This window comes from Podarcis erhardii (genome assembly GCF_964252035.2).
Source record: "Podarcis erhardii genome assembly, chromosome: 15".
Taxonomy (NCBI): Eukaryota; Metazoa; Chordata; class Lepidosauria; order Squamata; family Lacertidae; genus Podarcis; species Podarcis erhardii.
In genome coordinates this window covers 42616771-42631186 of record NC_138505.1, presented here as the reverse complement: position 1 = coordinate 42631186, position 14416 = coordinate 42616771, and the positions used below count along the sequence as shown (strand labels likewise).

Sequence of the window (14416 nt, the reverse complement as noted above, 5' to 3'; positions counted from 1 at the left end):
CCTGGAGAGTCGAAGGTTCCTCATTCCAGTTTAGTGCAAAGTGGAGCTCTAGAAGGACTCTTATGAGCAACTGGTACACAGTCCACTAAGAAGAGCCTTGCAGCTGGACCATTGCTGGTGGAGACCCATTGACTTCTGCATCCTTTTCCCTGTAGTGGCCAGCCAGATCTGCTCCCACCCCCCTTGACAGCCCACTAGCAGGGAGGGGTATGAAAACAGTGGGCCTTCTCTGGCAACTAATGCCTCATCTTCCCTCAGTGTGTCTAATCCCTTTTTAAAACCTATGCGCTATTGCATAAGTAGCAGGATGGACACTGTACAGGGCAGAGACTGATGTAGAATTCTTCTTTCCCTTTGCAATCCTTTCCCCCCAAGGTTTGTAGGTTATCATCCATAGTTTATGAAGTACCTTGCATACATGTTTCAAGGGACTTTTATAACAGTACAAAATAAACAACTAAAGGTAGTTTTTTAAAAGTACCAGAAAGGTTACATTGAAGGGGGTGTAAAGGGTGAGGTCTCTGTTTATATTTCCCTGGGCACCATTCCTTTCCCCCTCCTCCTCCAAATACTCCGTCACAAAAGATGCCCACTGGGTATCTCAGCCCCCGAGATGCTTTCCTTGCTGAGCTGGCCACCTTTCATTTGGTTGTCCTACCTTGATTTTGCCAGGCTGCATCTCACAGCTTTGTGGCTCAGCAGTAAAGACAGTCACTTAGATGAACAGCTGACTTTATTGAACTGAGTCCTTGTACAGGATACAAAATGTGTTTAAGGAGGGACAGGGTGGGGGGAGAACAAAGTCCTGGCAGCAAGAACAGCCTACTTCTCTGTAGCCAGGGGGGTGGTTGCTAGTGTTGGGGAGCAACGGTTGGCCTGCTAGCAGAGTCTGTTGGTATGAGTGTTCCCTGGCGCAGCTGGCAAGGTCCTGCACCTCACAGCTATGTCCCACCCTTTAGAACTCATTGCTAAGATGTTGTCTCTCGCACAGTTCTCCCTCTTGTTCCTTGCTTCTACCAAAGTTGAGCTTGTGGAACTCTCTCTTAATTTCCAGGAAGGTTTTGTTCTTTGTCTCAGGAATAACAAAGGAGATGAAAATGACAACCAAGCAGCATTCTAGCAAAAACACAATGAAGCAGTACTGCTTGAGGCCTTTCTGGAAGAAGGAAAAAGAAAGCATGTCACGTGGGGGGGGGGACACCTTCTGTGCCCCTCCAGGCACTGTTGGATGGCTCAGCCTTCTTCATGAATTTCTCTCTCAATGGCTACAAGTTACCTCCATCATCACTAGTGGGAAGAGTGCCGTTGTATTTTAGCCCTGCTTGCAGCCTTCCCCAGAGAGGCTGCATCTGGCCAGCCGCTGTGAGAGCAGGATGCTGTGCTAGAGGGGCTCCTTTGGCCTGATCCAGCATGCCTCAGAAGGAGATCCTGGACCATGAGCAACACCCCAACCCCCACCTGGAGTGGCTTTATCTGCTTAAGCTGGTCATTTGAATTCTTGCATCCACTATCACCTGCTTAGTGAACTTGGAATCATTGCACATCTTAGAAATTCTAGGAATTTGAATTAGATGCATTTTTCCCTTTTCATTTTTTGGGGAGGCAAGTTCTAAATAGAGGTCATTAAAGGCTTAGAAAACATGATCTAAATGCATTTCTGGGCGGAACAGGCTGTTTTACTGGCAGCTGTTTCTGCTCATTCATGTACTTCTCAGCTCCCTTCGCAGGGGGTTGCTGGAAAGGAATTAGTGAAGATTTGTCCCTCGTGCATGAGGCACCTCCCTGATTCAAGGGCAGCTCATCATACAGAATTGCCTCCAATTGCACTAAGAGGTGAACCGTCTTTCTCGGGCTTTACTGAAAAGGGGCAGCCAGGGGTGCTGCTGAGAGAGCCCAGCCAGGGTTTGGTGCTGTCTCATCAGAGGGGATGATGATGATGACGATAGAGAAGGGTGCTCTCTGGGGTTCCCTCTATTTTATATCAACATTTATGAGCCCCTTTTTTGATGTGAAAGTGGACAGAAGCCCAGCTAGGAATATAATAATAAAAACAACAAATGTCAAATGCAAAAACCAGGGCAACGGGCACAGCAGCGCCATCTCCTGATGAGTCCCCCTGAGTGGTGTCTTGCAGGAGCAGCCAGGGGAGGTTGGGTGGTTACAAACTGCCAGTTTACCTACCACAATGAAGGGGAAGAGCATCCCGATAGTGAAGAAGCTGAGCCAGCTCACCGAGCCTGCAATCATGTAAGCAGCTGGGCGCGAAGACTGGGTGAATAATTCTGTGGTCAAAGTGTTCGTCACCCCACCTGCAAACCAATTTTCAAAAAAGGTGGTGCTATGCTGGGGGAGTATTTTAATAAACAGAAAATGAAACGATTTCCCTTCCTAGATTAGGAAGCTGCTTGCATGTCTTGGAGGGGGAAGCTAGCAGCTAGGTTTTGTTGGAATCTGGCTACAGAGCCATAGGCTAAGAACAAACGGTCAGTTGTGGCAACTCCCTCTTCTTTTAAAGCATGGCAACTATTGTCATCCTTGGGTCTATGGAGGGAAGGCACGTCAGTACAGAATAGTAGTATCTGATGCCCATAAAATGGAGATAATGCACCTAATAACAGCTCCACCTCTTGACCTAGGATGCTTCCCATCCCCTTCATGCCTGCCCTGAGCTTCTGGGAGAATCCAATGGTGCTTAATCTTGAGGAACAGTTGATGGGAAACACAAGTGTCCTCATGTCCTGCTTAGGGCTTCCTGGAAGAGGCAGCTAGCTGGCCACCATGGGAACAGGAGGCTTTGTCCAGCAACCTGGTTCTTCTTGGGGACTTAGGATGCCTCCATGCATTTCCTGTACTTGCCCTAAGCAGGTGGGATGTTTCAGTGCCTTCAAGCAGCCTGCTTAGCTTTTGCAGCATCCTGTTGGTAGCCCCGCTCTGCCTGTTGGTAAAACCCTGTGGCTCCAAAAGTCCCCAACTTAAAATCCAACAACTGGTAGTTGAGGGCACACGCAGTGGCTGCCCCAAATTCATCACTGGGAAGAGGTACCTGGTCCAAGCCCAAAACTCAAGATGAAGGCAAATATGCAGGCCATGCTCAGGTAGGGTGCCCACGAGTACACCTGGGGAAGAGAGAGCACATGGGAAGGCTTGGCACTGGCTGCAGCCCCCATGCCCCTCCCTCATGTAACCACCCTGAAGGGGATCAGGGCCAAGCCGGGGGTGGGAATCCAATAGCAGAGGACTTCTGAGACCTGCTGGCCTTCAGTGACTCCTCTCATGGTGCCTTGCTCATCAAGATTCCGCACTCATGCACACCACATGAGCAGGCATCATGTTGAAAAGCTGCATTGCAGCTGGCCCACATGTGTTCTGAAAAAAGACTACCCAGCCTACCTGGTACGTCAGGGAAAAAGTCAGCACTATGCACCACAAGGTCATCAGGGAGTAGCCTCCCAAGATCAGGACCCTTCTCCCCATAGACTCAATGAGCAAGCCCTGCGAAAAGAAGAGAAAAGCATTCACTCAGCAGCAAGGAGGATTCTCTTTCTTGCCTCAGAAATTCAGATGGGCGCAATTGGAACACTCATCACTTACGCAGGTGAGGGCAGTGAGGCACTCGCAAGCCCCAGTGCCAAGGGTCACGTAAGGAATGTTTTCTCGGGGGATCCCAGCTTCCTCAAATACATAACTTGCATAGAAGTAAATCTGTGAGTAAATACCAAAAACATAATGCATGGGAGGCAAATCACCAGCAAAGCAGGCACAGCCCAGGCAACGTGGCCTGTGCAGAGTTAATTTGGGTAGGTATCTTACCTGGAAAAGCGGCTAAGAAAAGAAAAGAAACTGCTTAATGTTACCACCTTCTAAAAACTGATGTGCATAGCTTGCCCACTACGGGGGCCTGGAAGCTCTGCATTCTTCCCTGGGAGGGTCGCCCTCCAATCTTCACAGGAAAGTGAGTTGGGTGTGAAAGAGCTGGTCAAGAGCGCCACCAGACTTGCCCTCACTGCTGAAGTCCAGTGCAAGGGAGAGCACATGGAGGGGAACAGTGGGGGGTGGGGAGAGGGCCTGGCTGACATTAGCTTTGCTCTTCATAGACAACTGGACCAGGCAAAGTTCAGTTTAAGAAGCAGATCAGCCAGCCAGCTTGGGTATGTAAAATGGAAAGCTGGACTTGGACATGAAACTGGCAGATAAACAACCCCACTCTGGTTCTGACAGTTGCTTTGGAACAAAGGATGGGTTGGAGTTTCTCCCATAGTGAGTGACATTCAGACACTTCCCTGTCACCCCAGTTCCTAAAAAGGCTGACATTTTGCCCCCTTCCCAGTCCACCTTTGAGCCCAATGCACATTTCCCTGTTTGTGCTAACAATGGGAATAAATGTCCTTTCACATGTGTGCCCTTTGTTTGGACGCATCTACACTGAGCCAGCTCCACACCACCTTCAGTCTCTCAGCTCCCAGCCAAGGAATCCTGGGAACTGTAGTTCTATCAGAGAACAGAGCACCTAACCCGGGGTCAGCAACCTTTTTCAGCCGTGGGCCAGTCCACCATCCCTCAGACCATGTGATGGGCCAGACTGTATTTGGGGGGGGGGGGGATAAAAATGAACGAATTCCTATGCCCCACAAATAACCCAGAGATGCATTTTAAATAAAAGCACACATTCTACTTATGTAAGAACACGACAATTCCTGGACCATCCACGGGCCAGACTGAGAAGGCGAGTGGGCCGCATCCGGCCCATGGACCTTAGGTTGCCTACCCCTGACCTAACCGTACTCAGCATTTCCTCAAGGTGACAGCTGCCAGGAATCTCTTAGAGAAGTCCCAGCAGCTAAGCCATTTCCAAGTTGGCTGATGTTTGCTTGGAGTGTCAGTGCATGTCCTTGCATGGCAGGGGGGAAACTAGGCAGCAGGCAAATGAGCGATGCCTAATGGAGAGCTGCTCTTCTCCTGAGTGGGGAGTGGCTCAGTCCTGGTACTCACCGCATTGATCCCGCTGAGCTGCTGGCCCATTGTCAAGAGGATGATGGTGATGAGCTGCCATCGGATGCTGCGGTCAGTGAAGAGTTGCCAGGGTTTCTTGGCTGCCTCACCACCAAGCGCAAAGCGCTCCTTCTGGATGTCCTCCATTTCTTCCTGGTAATTCAAAGGGCCATGGAACCGTTTCATTGCTGGGAAGGATAGAGGAGAGCTTTTAGGGCCCAAGTGGGCCTTTGAGCTGCTGCAGCTCGAGAGAGAGACAGGCAAGGGGCCTTGCAGTTTGGATCATAGAAACCACCCTCCCACCCACCCAATGGGAGAGGAGTCGGGCTGGCTACTTCACAGGTGCACCTGGACTGGGCACAAACTGGCTTGCCCAAGGCCCCACACCAAGTCCTTGGACACACAACTCTTTGGAGCAGAAGGAAACAACCAGCAGTGGCTTGTGGGGTGTGAAACACAGAGTAGTCAAATACAACATTCCTAGAGTGGACATAAAAAGGGGGTGTCTGGGCCAGCCAGTCAGAACTTCCTGTTTCCTCCTGGGCTGGGACAAACTTCCTCTACATGCGACCAGAGGTGGGCGTGACCTCACCTGTGCAGGTAACAAAATAGCACAGGGGAGCCACCCATCTCTCTCTCTGACTTCATTCCTCGAAGAAGCAACATCTCTATCTCCTTATGGGATAGATTCCACATGTATATATTTTGTAACCTAAGTCTGCCTTCTGGGAAACTTCTGGGAACAGAATGTGAGTAAACTATTTTATATACTTTTATACAAGACTGTGTCATGTCTATTCTTTTAAGAGAAAATAAAGGGGAATTCCCGAGAAACTTATTTTAGAGGCTTATGCAAGCCTGACAAAGACGTTATCCGCTGTGCAATTTTTAAAAGGGGGAATGTTACTCTGCTAAATTATAGAACTTGTTAACACAAGTGGGGAAGGATATAATTAAACAATATATCCTCTCCTGCCTCCCTGAACATTCTCATGTGGCTAAAAGCCTCTCTGGGGAGGTAAGTAACCTTTTGGGGAGCAGGGCATCTGTGGCTGAGAGCGAGGGGTGGTGGGGGAAGCAAGGAGCAGCGGATGCTGAAGGGCAGACTTCACCTTTGATGCATTTCATCTCATCCCCTTGGTCAATGAAGAGAAACCGGGGACTTTCTGGAAACCAGGGTAGGGTCAAGAGTTGGATGAAGGCTGGGAAGCAGCTGCTTGAGAGCAGGAAATGCCAGTAGGCCTCTCCACCAAGTAACTCCCTGCAGGAAGAACAGACAATGCTGAGACAAGGGGCTGCCAGCTCCATCCTGATCCTGGGACAACAAGCCAGGCCTGAGCTGAGCAGCCCCCTCTGGGAGATGAGGGCCCCGGCACTCACCTTAAGCCAATAACCTGTCCTGTTAGAATCCCCCCTGTCAGGAAGATGGAGCTGCCCATGACCATAGCGCCTCGCAGGTGCTTAGGGGCAGCCTCGCCTATGTAGAGAGGCTGCACACAGAGACCGATGCCTGGAAATGGAAAAGGAAATCAGTGGCCTCCCTTCTTCATTGCAGGATCCACACACAGGGGAGCCTCAGGGGCTGCAGGTGGCCTTTCATTATAGGTTGCTAGTGGTGTCACAGGGTGTTCAGCCTCAACAACAACGCCAGAAAAAGAAAGCAAAGGTTCACAAAATAAAACTACATAAAGGCCCTTCGCAGTAGGATGTGCCCACACAAAGTAAGACCACTAGCTGATCATTGATGAAGTCACAGGTGCACAAACATATCCCACATGTGCCCTTAATGCCCCTGAAATCCCACCAGGTGAATTTTCCCAGGTGCAAAGTTGAGTCTTACCTGTGTTCATACCAATCAGAAATCTCCCAACAATCAGCAATTCATACAATCCGGCTGGAAAGCTAATTCCCATGAGGATGGCGGCCAGGATGGCAATAAAGTTGTTCATTAAAAGAGCTCCTTTCCTGCAAAGGAGGAGGATAACAGGATTGCACCCTTGAGGGACAGAGAATTTTTTGTCACAGACCCTGACGGGCTCCTGGACAAAGTTGGCACAGCGTTCAAGGACCTCCAAGAGAAACAGGCAAAATTAAACATCTTGGATAAGCTGGTTGGAATCCACAAGGGCCTCTTTCCCACTAAACCACACAATGGAGAGTCACCCCTCTGGGGACTCCCCGCCCCGCCCGCAACGCTCCTATTTTTGCTGATAGGGTTGTGCTTGGCTTTGAGTGCTGGAAGATGAGCTGAAAGACCCACTCAGTCAATGTCCTGGTTATTCTTGGGCAAGTCTCACTCTTTCAGCCCAGCCTCACAAGGTTGTTGTGCAGGGGAAATTAAGTTGGGGACTACGTACGTGGCCTCACATCCTTCGGATTAAGCAATGCAAAAAATTAAAGAAAGCAATACAACCATTTTTCTTCTTATGATAAGAAGCATCCTGCAGAAGAGTGAAGCTTCTTCTGCAGAAGCCAGAAGCGTGTGCTCTTCCATCTTGCTCACCTGCCCAGGCGGATGGCCAGGCTGCCTCCAAGGTGAGCCCCAAAGAGCCCTCCCAGGGAGAAAATGGAAGCAATGGTGGACCAGAGGAGGGTCAGCATGCTGGAACTGAGCTCTGCCTGGTAACGCCTCTGCCAGGTGTCATTGAGGAACTTGTGGATGTGCTGGAAGGACAAAGTGGAGAGATCATTTAGCCCATCTAATCAAAGCCTCCCACCTTGACCAGAAGCATCTCTTTCCTTGCCCAGCTACACAACAGCCTTTTTTTAGCAAATGCCACAGGAGAGAGAGAGAGCAAGCCAGGGCCTGGTGAATGCAGAGTTTACTTGAGGGCAGTGGCGTAGCGTGGGTTGTCAGCACCCGGGGCAAGGCAAGTAATTTGCGCCCCCTAACCCGTGGATTTGCGCCCCCTAACCCTAATCCCCAGATGTTGCGCCCGGTGCGGCCGGCCCCCCCTGCACCCCCCACGCTACGCCACTGCTTGAGGGGTTGCTCCCCGCCCCCAGGTGCCTCTCGGCAATTTAGTCCATGGACCTTGAACTCTTACAAGGACCATATGATGTTCACCTCACATTTGTGAGGAACTGGTACCTGTGCTTTGAGGCTCCTTGTGTCTTCATATGAGGCAAACACCCAGCTAAAAAATTGCTCAAGCAAACCTGGCAAGACTAGTTGTGTTCACTTGTTTTTAAATTTTGCTTATTTTATTTGTATATTGATAATTGCTTGTATTGTTTTCATGTATACTGCTTAGGCTTTTAAAAAGTAGTTTATAAATTCTTCTAAATAAATTGGCAGGTGCTCAGGGGTTTTGTGGTCCTCGCCCCCTCCCACCCTCTAACTTATGGACTTGGGCAGGCTGTGGGGCATCTTGTTAGTTTGAAAAGGAGATTTACAGTGTGAGGTAGAAACCTTGCAGGGGGGTGCACCCTAACAGCAAGAAGCAGGAAGTAGCAGCAGGAGTCAGGACATGGTAATGCTTACATTTGTTGGTGAACAACTGATCAATGACTTGGCAGAGCCGCTAGGACTTGCTAGGGCAATCACACCCAGTGCTCCATTCACTGAGCCACTGCCACTGCACCTTGCCTCTGCCCCTCTCTATGCAGAGAGAGGTGGCTCTGTTTCCATGGCAACAGCTGCCTAACCCTCTTATTGAAGGACAGTCATATTCCCATTGCCAGGCCACCATGAAACCAGAGAGGCTGGTGAGAGGGAAAGTGGGGAGGTGTGGGGCCCCCGGTGCCGATTCCTGACAATGTCCCCAACTATGCTCCCCTCCCCCCCCCCGCCGCCACCACTACACACAGGCACTGGTTGTCCTCTAAGACAGTGTTTCCCAACCTTGGGCCTCCAGCTGTTTTTGAACTACAACTCCCATCATCCCTGACTAGCAAGACCAGTGGCAAGGGATGATGGGAATTGTAGTCCAAAAACAGCTGGAGGCCCAAGGTTGGGAAACACTGCTCTAAGAGATGCTTCATTGTCTCACTCAAGAGTCTGGGAGGGGGGAATCCCTCTTTCTGAATGCTGGGTCATGGTGAGACAAAGGCAGGCCATTTTCTCTTCAACAGACCAAAATATACCGGCATCCTCTGAACTCTGCTATCCGTGCAGCCCCAGGCTCTCAATCCATGAGACATCAGCCTGTTTGTCTCACTCTTTTTTCAGTCTCGTGCTTTTATCTCTCCATGGTTACTTTGTTTTAATTATTTTTAAGATGCATGAAATGTTTTGGTAAATCAAGATTGCACTCTTTAATCAGAAAGGGAATCAGCTGATGATGGGCGAGGGCAGCCGCCTGCCTCCCTCCAGACTTGCTCAGTTTTACGATCTATAGCCTTACTGTCGATTTATGACAGCACAATGGAGCCATCACCAGCTCTTGGCCAGTCTCCCCATCCTCAGGGGCAATTGGGGCGAGGCAAGACTGGAAGGAAGAGATTCTTCTGGTTGGCCCTTGTGGCCTCCTGCCCAATGACGGCAGCCAAAGTAGCCCTGAGGGAAGGGAGAGGGACAAAGCCCCCCTGTATCTGGGGAGGGCAAGTGGCCCCCGTTCCTTGACACAAATCTGGGGTGGAGTGTTCACTTAGTTTGGACTGCATGAGTCATCTGCATGATGCAGATATTTGAACGACAACCTGACAGCTTTTTATTTATCCTCATGGCTTGATAAGAAGTGTTTCTGGGGAAGAGGTTTACAAAAGCAACAGGCAACTTTGCTCCAAGCCTTTGATAGGTCAGAGAATAGTGTAGAGTAACCCTCCCATCTCCAGCAATAGAAAAGAGATAAAAACAGCATCTCACCTCGGTGGGTGCATTGATGACTGAAACATTGTACCCATATTGAAAGGTGCCTCCGATTCCTGCCGCACAAACAGCCAAAAGGAGCGTCCAAGTCGGGAGCTAGAGAAAGAAGCCAGAGACCCTCATGGTCCAGAGAGTCATGCTACTTGGAACAGACTGGAGCCTTCCCCCACAACCTCTCATCCCAAGAGCCTTCCTTCAGAGAATGGGATCTCTCACTTTTGCAGATTATAACTGACATCTAAGCAGCCTTTGCCAAGCTCTGCAGATGTTATGGATTAGCAGTCCTATCAGTCCCAACCAACCAACGTGGCTGTATGATGCTGAGGCGGATGACAGTGGCAGTCCAAAATATCTGGAGGGCAACAGGTTGGGGAAGGCTTCCCTCAGGCCCAGGGGGCAGGCATTTTATGCCACCCTCCTCTCCAGCAGAGAGGCTGCCGCAGAGGTGCGCTGATGCTGGACTACCTGTAACACCCACAGTTCTGAACTAAGGGAGAAGCGGATTTGTACTCACACTGGAGTCAAGCATAATAAATGTGAACAGATGGTTTATAAACTGAATCAAGCAATTAATTAAGAAGCATACCAATGAATTAAGAACAAACACAAGCAAGCACCATTGATTGCATGGCACAGTGGCAGCAATTGGGCACCCGCTGAACAGCAGGTCTGGCATTGCCCTTTGGCCTGTGGGTTTCTGCTCCTTGTGCTGCCTCTGCTTCCAGGTGCCCCATCCAGCTGTCTTCTTCTCTTCCTCTTGCATTTTAAAGCAGAGGCAGGATAGCTCAGTCTGTGGGGTATGAGACTCTTAATCTCAGGTTGTGGGTTTGAGCCCCCGTTGGCATGGGCATAGCCAATGGGGGGCAGGGGGCAGCTAAACCCCCCCCCCCAGATCAAGTAAAACAATAGAAAGTCCTGCCCCCCAACAAAAATCCTGGCTACTCCCATGCCCATTGGACAAAACATTCCTGCATTGCAGGGGGTTGGGCTAGATGACCCTCGTGGTCCCTTACAACTCTACAATTCTAGATTCTAGGATTCAGCTTCTCCATTCCACACCTGCCTTGGATCTTTCTCAGCACTACAGAGGTGTTGGCCTTCCTTTTCCTGAATGCAGTTCAGCTTCCCAGGGTCAGCACCAACAAACTTCAGATGCTTGCGGGTCGCTAGAATCCTGGCAAAGCACACAGAACCTGACTAGCTACTACCTGATCCAACAAGACAGTCATTGTGACCTTTAGCAAGAGTTGCAGAATCAGGATCCCTGAGCACAGCTCAGAGCTCTCCTCTTTGAGAGTTTGCATTCTTGCTTTGTGAATTTTAAAAAGTGGCAGAAAACAATTTCTAGCAAAAAATGGAAAACAAGGAGAGCAGGTAAGTTTGGGGGGGCTCATGAGGTTTGAGCCTGCTGCAGAACAGTGTTTGCTGAGTGGCCCAACTGTTCAAAGCGAGCTTTGCTGGGTGACACCTCATTTGACCCACAGAACTGCTGCCCTGTTTGATGGAGGAATCCTGCTCCACCAGGCAGCAGAGGCATGAGCTGTTTGGCATCTGTCCCCACTTGGAAACCTGCCGATTGGCCTCCCGCCTTGGTCCTCAAGTAGGAATAGCCTCTTTGCCAGGTAATCCCTTGGCATGTGACCCAGGCTGATCAAGTCTGGCTTGAGCACAAAGGAATGCACACACACAAAACTACCACCCCAACACCAAAGTTACTGGCTACATCATGACTCACTCTGGACTTTCTGAATCGTGAGGAAATCAAAGCCCCAAACTGGAAAACAAACAACCCCTTTCCCACTGCTCACTATAGTTCTCTGGGGCTGCTGTGTTTCTTGACTTTGCCTTTGTCCTGGGGGAGGGGGCAAGGTGGAAAGGACTTCCTTGGGACACAACCGCCAGTGCCTCGTTGTTTCCCTTTTCTCCTAGACTGGGCGGTGAGCGGGCCTTGGCTTCACCTCGAGGCTGGCAGACAAGGAGATGACCAAGCACTCGGGCAACAAGCTGGGTGTGCAGAGCAGGGCAGCCACACAGGAGAAGCATCCCCATCACTGCTGAGAGCCTCGTGACTTCCTGCTTGTGATGCTGATGTGGATGGATTATCTGAGGAATTAATCACTTGACAGGATGAGGAGCTGTCATTCATTATGCTCTTAGCTTTACGCATTCCTGCTTCCTTTCCTTCACTCCTGACATGCCACAACATTAAACTGACCCACCTTGAGACAAGCAAATGGGGGCTGAGGGATGGGAGAGGTGTCTGTTCAGGGACATGGATGCTCCAGCACAGTTGGTTAGACTCTTCACCCAAAACAGAGTTCAGTGTGGTCACTTGGCCCATCAGTCTCTTGCCAACAGCAGCAAGTATCAGAGCTCAACACATGCCTACACCAAAGCCGAAATGATGGTGAAGCAGTAGCTGCAGCCATACGCCCCCTGGAAGCCATTCCAGACTCTGACCCCACCCCCATTTATTACTTACAGAATTAAACTCCGCTTTTATTTCTCTGTTCTGCACCCTGAGAGAGAGAGAGGACAATTCTCTACACGAGTCACCAATATATAAATATTTGCTCACTCACTGACAGTGGTGTCAAAATGGTTGAAGTACAGTGGATAGAAAATTGAAATTTAACAATCAAAACAAATCCCCCCTCAGGTACCTACCATCAACTGCCCTGTACGAAAGATGCTGTTTACTTTATTTATTTATTTATCTGTCAAATTTATTGCCAGCCTTCATCAACAGGTAGCTGCACAGCTTGCAACAATATTACAATCACTGGAAATCATTTACAATCGGAATATTAGGGTGGGTCCTGAAATATATATTTCACAGGTATCAAAGGCCAGGATGAAGCGGTGCCTCTTCAGCATAGGATGGGAGCCGAATGACAAAGGTGCCAGATGCCCCTTCTCTGTGGGGAAGGAGGGATGACACAGCTAGTGCCACCAGAACTATCAAGAGCACACACACACCCCGTCAATCTGAACACCCAAGATGGTCTCTAAGGGTATTTGGGGGCTTTTAAGAAGGTAGTGTAATCTTACCTGCAAGCCTCTCTAGAAGAATTTGTATCCTAAAAGGCTGGGTAGATAGATAGTCAGGCAGATACTTCTCAAATTCATGCTGCAATTTCCATTATCAGTTGCCTCATGAAAGTATTCACACAACCCGCCATCTGTTTGTTAGAAGGGATCTCCTCTAAAATCAGGGTATGCAAATCTGCATCCTCATTTCAGTTGCCTCTACAATGCACACACATCCCCTCCTGCATTACGAGACTCAATACTTCTGCCTTTTTCCTGAAACCTAAGCCCACGGCCGCCTTGTCGCCTGTGACTCTGCAAGCTTGCTTACCTTGCGAGGCTGTGCAGCACCTTTCAGCAGCGGCTGGTGCTCCATTCTCCACACCTGGCAGGTGGCCTTCTCACGAAGGTGGCTGAGCTACAGCAGACGGAGGCTGAGAGGTGCCACCGTTGGGGTGGCAAAGTGCTGTTGCAGCAGACCCCAGAGCCTTCATGCCAAGGTACTCCAGACTCGGCTGTCTATGGAATTTTATGGGCTGGGACTCATCACAGCCTGCCAGCGAGTCAAAGCATTTCGGGGGTCACCCCACAAAGAACTTTTTCACCAACTGTGAAAAGTCCATTCGTTTTGGTTGCTCAGGGAAACATGCACATTAGTGACCAGTTTGTTGTGGGGCCCCATTTGTCCATGAAGAGAGAGATATAAAGAAGCAAACAGAGAGCTGGGAGGAGACAATTACCTTGTGATTTTCCCTCATTCCTCCCTTGGACCTCGAGCCTCTGGCAGGACACTTGGAGCAGTCCATGGAGTATGGAGCAATGCACAGAGCTGATGAAGCATCTGAGGGCCCTTCTCTCGCATCTCAGCTCTTCCACCTAGAGGCCCCTTGAAGCGCCAATAAGAAAGACTGAACCCCTCACCTGACTGGCTTTCACATGTTGCTGGCTCAAAAAATTAAGCTGGCTTTAAACTGCGAACTCTGTCTGGTGGGGAGGGAGGGCTCCCAGCTGAGTGCTGCTTACACAATGCGAGAGAAGAGACCTGGGAAGAAATGAGGCTGTCTAAATCCCTTGGTGTCTCCAGGCTTCACGTCTGCCTGGAAAGAGCGGGTCACAGTCCAGAGCTTTTCAAACTAGCCCCCTTTGGGCAGAATTCTGTTGGAAATGCAGCAAAAGCCTCCAGAATATGGAGCTGGCGACACCAAAGTGGATGCAGAAAAAGAGCCAAAGGAAAGATGGCCGCAGCCAGCCAGAGACCCAGGTGGATAGGCTGGCAAAGGAATCCGGTCACTGGGAGAAGAGGCAGACAAACCCAAGGAGCTGCTTCCCAGAATGTGCAGGGCTCCAAGGCTAGCAAGGAGAAAAGAGGATGTCAGTAGAGATAGCCCAGGGAGGGAGGTGAGAGGAGAAACCTGGAGTTTCTGTGGTCCCTCACCTGAGAAACCTCCCCTGCAGATCCCTGCATCTTGAGCCTTGGCCAAAGGAACAGGGGCAAGCCAAGGTCATTCCTTTCTGACCAGCTAGCAACCCTTTAGGCCAGGCATAGGCAAACTTGGCGCTCCAGATGTTTTAGGACTACAACTCCCA

General features: G+C 50.0%; 1 protein-coding gene across 4 annotated transcripts; it reads right to left on the bottom strand.

Moving 5' to 3' along the window:
• Window positions 1–715: 715 nt before the first annotated feature.
• Window positions 716–13810, bottom strand: LOC309330760 (solute carrier family 2, facilitated glucose transporter member 11-like). 4 transcript variants are annotated; one of them, XM_081842604.1, is made up of 12 exons: window positions 13570–13810; window positions 9797–9895; window positions 7493–7653; window positions 6830–6954; window positions 6370–6499; window positions 6102–6250; window positions 4990–5177; window positions 3592–3702; window positions 3391–3492; window positions 3044–3116; window positions 2182–2309; window positions 716–1156 (listed from the first exon to the last, which is right to left on the bottom strand). In XM_081842604.1, the coding sequence occupies exons 1-12, from the start codon at window positions 13633–13635 to the stop codon at window positions 956–958; spliced, it is 1533 nt and encodes a 510-aa protein (XP_081698730.1). In that variant the 5' UTR covers window positions 13636–13810; the 3' UTR covers window positions 716–955. The 4 variants fall into 4 exon arrangements, with proteins under 4 accessions (XP_081698730.1, XP_081698731.1, XP_081698732.1 ...); XM_081842605.1 differs by lacking the exon at window positions 13570–13810 and adding an exon at window positions 13161–13534; XM_081842606.1 differs by lacking the exon at window positions 13570–13810 and adding an exon at window positions 12851–12973.
• Between the last annotated feature and the right edge of the window lie 606 nt (window positions 13811–14416).